Below are 4,766 nucleotides of genomic sequence, written 5' to 3' on the forward strand. Positions count from 1 at the left end.
AATTGGTCCTATGTTCTTCTCTAGTCTTATTCCTATCGTGTCCTCAGTAAAGTCTATCATCAGTTTGTGTTTCATGTGAGTCATGACCGCAACAACGACCCCAGCATGATCCTCCCCAGCTGTGTTTTTCTGATACACTCGGTATCCGAAGAACTTAATGGGGATCGTCTCGGATCCCTGTTGCGTTCAGAAGTATAATGGGTCCAAATGTCGGAATTCGTTAAAAAGCTCTCTATGTTTACTTTTTTGTTAACTTGAAAACATTCAACTGAATTATTTTTATTGTATTTATCATATCGAAAATGATATTAAAAAAAGGATATAATAATTTATTTAATTTTGATGTAGACATAAGGATCTTATATTTAATCTGTCATCGTTTAGTAGGTTATCAATCTCGTCTTGGTCCAGTGTCGAGAACTTTATGTGAGTGAACGGTACCATATTTTCTGCAACCAGCGCATGGAGGGCAGGCCTAATTATGCCTGAGGGGCGTCGCTTTGTTTGTTGTTCCATAGCAACTTTCCTTTGGATGTATTTATCAATGACAATATTTTTTCCTTCGTTTGGTATGGATATTGAAATCCGAGTTCCACTGTCTTGGATAATAAATTTCTAGTTTACAATTGTTTACTAATTTTTGTCCTTTTCTACGCTCTCCATAGAGTGGTCAATTCTTGATTTTAGTTTCTGTTTTTCAACATTACGTGTTTTTTTTTATGTTTTTCTTTTTTGCCTTTTCCATTTCGCATTCCTCCTCACTCTCGGTGGCCTTTTCTGCTGCCCTCTTTACCACTATAGTGGTGTCTTCCATTTGTGTCGGTGTTGTTTGTGTGTCGTCGATGGCTGATGGTTGAGTGTGAGCACAGCTGGGCTGTTGTGTGTGCATTTGTTGCTGTGGTGTTGTCAGTTTGTTAAGCGTTGTTTGTACCTGTGTTTGTGGGGAGCTTAGTGTTAGGAGTTTTTCAGTGATTTGTTGCCCGGAGGCCATCTTTGGCATGTTGGCTGTAGGGAGGTTGTTTGCCTTGTAGTATTCATTCAATGCTTGCTGGTATGTGTGCTGTCCCGTCATGTCTTGTAATGCTGCAAATATATGTCCGTTATATATGTGCCATAATTGTTGATTGATTGGTTGTTGTGTCAGTGTTGTGTTTGTTGTTGTTGCAGTGTTGTTTGTTTGGGTCCTGTGTTCTTTTTGAGGGCTGCACTGTATGACATGTTTTTTGTTTTTGCTTTTTCAGCTTCCATTTTCTCATTTCTTCCCCTTTCTTCTTTCGTAATTCTTTTCAAACTTGGCAGGTTTGTCTAGAGAGGCGTGTCCCTCTCCACAGTGAATACATTTTGCTTTGTTTTTGCAGTTTTCTGCCAAGTGTCCAATTTGACTGCAATTGATGCAGACTAATTGACTTGGGTTTGGACATTCCTTCTTTATATGATTGTATGCGAGGCAGTTGCCGCAGTGGGGGAGGGGCACACTTATATCCTCCTCGACTTGGTGAGGAGGGACAAACTGATTACATATGGCTAGGCCGTCCCTCATCGCTCTCTGAGCCATTTCCCTGGTTTTGAATGTTACTTTCACCGTTCTGGTTTTAGCTTCTTGACGATTTTTGTTTAGTATCATTACCTCTGTTACCTTTGTCCATGTTTGTCTACTTTCAATGCTGGATTTTTCTCTTGGTCTGAATAAAAATCAACTTGTTTGTCTACATGTTTTAAGATTACTGATCTTTGTGAGTTCATTCCAGGTGGTGCAAGTATCTCAAATCCCTTCCCTTAAAGATCCTTAATATTTCCTCCCTAGAATTTTATCTACATCTTCATTTCTGATAATTATATATAAACTATTATTTCCTGGATTATTCTAAATATATCTCAATGTTTACTTCCCCTGAGAGCTCAAAAATATCTTTCTTCCTCCTTTCAAAAGTCCCCCCATGGTTAATGACCTTAATTGAAGGCATCTTTCCCCAAATGACACATGATGATGGGATGCATGGACATTGTGGTCGTGAAGGTTGAAACTGAAATGTATTGAATGAGTGTGTGATGATACAGTACTGGGGAAATAACTACAACTACAGTCTGCTTGAAAGGCAAATGAAATACAAAAACGTCACTAACAATCTTTCTTAAGGCGGGATTCCACCGGGGCAACATGGGCAACATGTAGCATGCAACTTGACTGGCTTTCAACAAGTATATTGCATGCGGCTTTCATCCTGGAGACATGTTGCCTGTGGCAAGGCAACATCGTTGTTGCTTGTAGCATACTACATGCTATGCTGACTGTTGAATGCCACAAAACCTTTTCAATCAATTCAACAAAACTAAGCCAGTTGTCATCACGATGTCTCAGCAGACGGTTGCTGCTGCTGCTGCATATTTAGTAAAAAAAAACTAAAAGAAAGCACCGATGGTGGAATAGAGAACTATTTATGGGCGGTACCATTGCTCAAAATGAGTTTTTTGAAAAGTTACTGTCTGATGACCAATACCTGTTCAAGAACTTCTCAAGAGTTTGGAGGATTTTAATTACCTTCTCGATAAAGTTTGTCTCAGAATCCAGAAGAGCGAATAATTTAATTATGCATATATATATATATATATATATATATATATATATATATATATATATATATATATATATATATATATATATATATATATATATATAATATAATATATAATATATAATATATAATATATATATATATATATATATATATATATATATATATATATATATATATATATATATATATATATATATATATATATATATATATATATATATATATTTGTTACCGTGTCTTGGCTGATCATTTATTGTTCAATTTACGTAATTTTTTCACAGCCCTGCAAGCCAAGAATACACGTAACCTGTCACTTGAAGCCACGAATTAACCCTCAAAGACAGACGTTAATTAACTCGGGTTGCTAGTTAAGGGTAATTAACCTTAACAAAGAATATTCAAGGATTAAAGACTTTATGATAAACGTTACCAACTGCAACGAAAAAAATTCTCTACTTGTTAAGATGGTATTAAATACACAACGCAACAGTCCTTCCAAACATTTGGGCCCGAGACACAAAGAAAGCATAGAGAATTAAAATGACTTGCTTAACCTAAGTCCTAGTTATTTTTAATGGAATTATTTGGATGAAGCTAACAATATAATTATTTGGCTGAATCTTAGACTTCGTACAAGCGATTACCTTAAATGGTGGCTGGAGAATGAAGCAAAGAAAGATTTGGAAATACAGAAAAGAGGATAAAAGAATGGGCGAAGTTTTGAACAAAAACACAGACTTTACCTTAGGACAAAGCGTTGCTGCGCATATAACGGACGATCGGAAGTTCTGGAAAATGTTTCGTCACTTCACTAATAGAAATAATAGACAAAGGATGGAGAGACAGCCCGAATACGTCTTCTCTCCGCGATAGCTTGGTCCTCTCTGTCTCTTGTCTGACCAGTGCTGGGTCAAAACAGGGCATGCATTCATGTCCTCGGGGGTCTAAGTTTTGTCAAAAACATTCACCAAGGAGGACAGGTAAAGCAAGCTTAGGGCCACCTATCTTAAGGGTGAATATGGAAATTCCTTATGGGGGTTAAATCTCTAATGCTACAGATGAACGTTAAAGTTTGAACTGGCTACGCTTCCCTGCTGGACGAAGGCTTCCCTGTCTTGGTCAGTCTGATATTACTATCACTAAATGTTCGAGGGTGAACAGCTTAAATATTTATAAAAATATATATATATATATATATATATATATATATATATATATATATATATATATATATATATATATATATATATATATATATATATATATATATATATATATATATATAAATAGGTATATAGTATATAACCCTATAATCTCTACTTAAGCTAAATATAATCTTTTTTAAAAATAAATAATGCTTTATATAAACTGTTTTAATAACGCCAACTTTTGTGGTAACTCAGACTAGGTTAAATTGAAAAGTATATTTAAACTTTAGCTTTTGTTTTTCAATTTATTTTCGATGGTGTTTTACTTGTTAATAATAATAATACCTTACCCCAGCACATATTGGTTGCTCAGCTTGAGATGAACAGCCAGGCCTTGGGCTGTCCACGTCCAGGAGGAACAGAAGCAGGTCATAGGCAAACCACTTGCTTCTCTTGATGGGAGAAGATCCAGATTTTGTTTGGGTTAGGCGTCTGTGCTCATGGTGAAAAGCAGTACGCAAATTCTTGATCTTGTTCTTCACCATCGCCATGTCACAATTAAATTTCTCAGCTAATCCCCGTAGTGCATCTAGTTTAGCCTGATTATTCTTGTATTGTTGCAAGCGTATATCCCACAGAACTGCCAGTTTTCTATACTCTTCTATAAATTCTTGGGTTTCTTCTTGTGACCAAGTCATCTTGGTGCTTTCAACATGGAATCCTTCCCAATCTGGTGGGAAGGCATTCAACACTAGGCAACATGCTAAATCACGTGGCATGCGTCAGGATATACAGCAACATGTTGCCACCTGTCGCATGCTACATGTTGCCTTCTGTTGAACTGGTTGAAATACACTTAGCCTGTGCGACAATGTAGCATGCCACATGTTGCCAAAATGTTGCCCCGGTGGAATGCCGCCTTTACACTGGATTTACTTGTAGACCCAAGGTCTGTTATGTAGTGCTTGTATTTGATGTTTTTGTTGTGAAAAGAGTGAGAGAGAGAGACGTAGAGTAGAGAGAAGAATGTGTTGTACTGTAT

General features: G+C 36.6%; 1 protein-coding gene across 1 annotated transcript; it reads right to left on the reverse strand.

The window, feature by feature from the left end:
- Window positions 1-703: 703 nt before the first annotated feature.
- Window positions 704-4,503, reverse strand: LOC136838250 (uncharacterized). The gene is made up of 3 exons (XM_067103115.1): window positions 4,070-4,503; window positions 1,477-1,682; window positions 704-1,083 (listed from the first exon to the last, which is right to left on the reverse strand). The coding sequence occupies exons 1-3, from the start codon at window positions 4,501-4,503 to the stop codon at window positions 704-706; spliced, it is 1,020 nt and encodes a 339-aa protein (XP_066959216.1).
- Between the last annotated feature and the right edge of the window lie 263 nt (window positions 4,504-4,766).

This window comes from Macrobrachium rosenbergii, unplaced genomic scaffold, assembly GCF_040412425.1.
Source record: "Macrobrachium rosenbergii isolate ZJJX-2024 unplaced genomic scaffold, ASM4041242v1 282, whole genome shotgun sequence".
NCBI lineage: Eukaryota > Metazoa > Arthropoda > Malacostraca > Decapoda > Palaemonidae > Macrobrachium > Macrobrachium rosenbergii.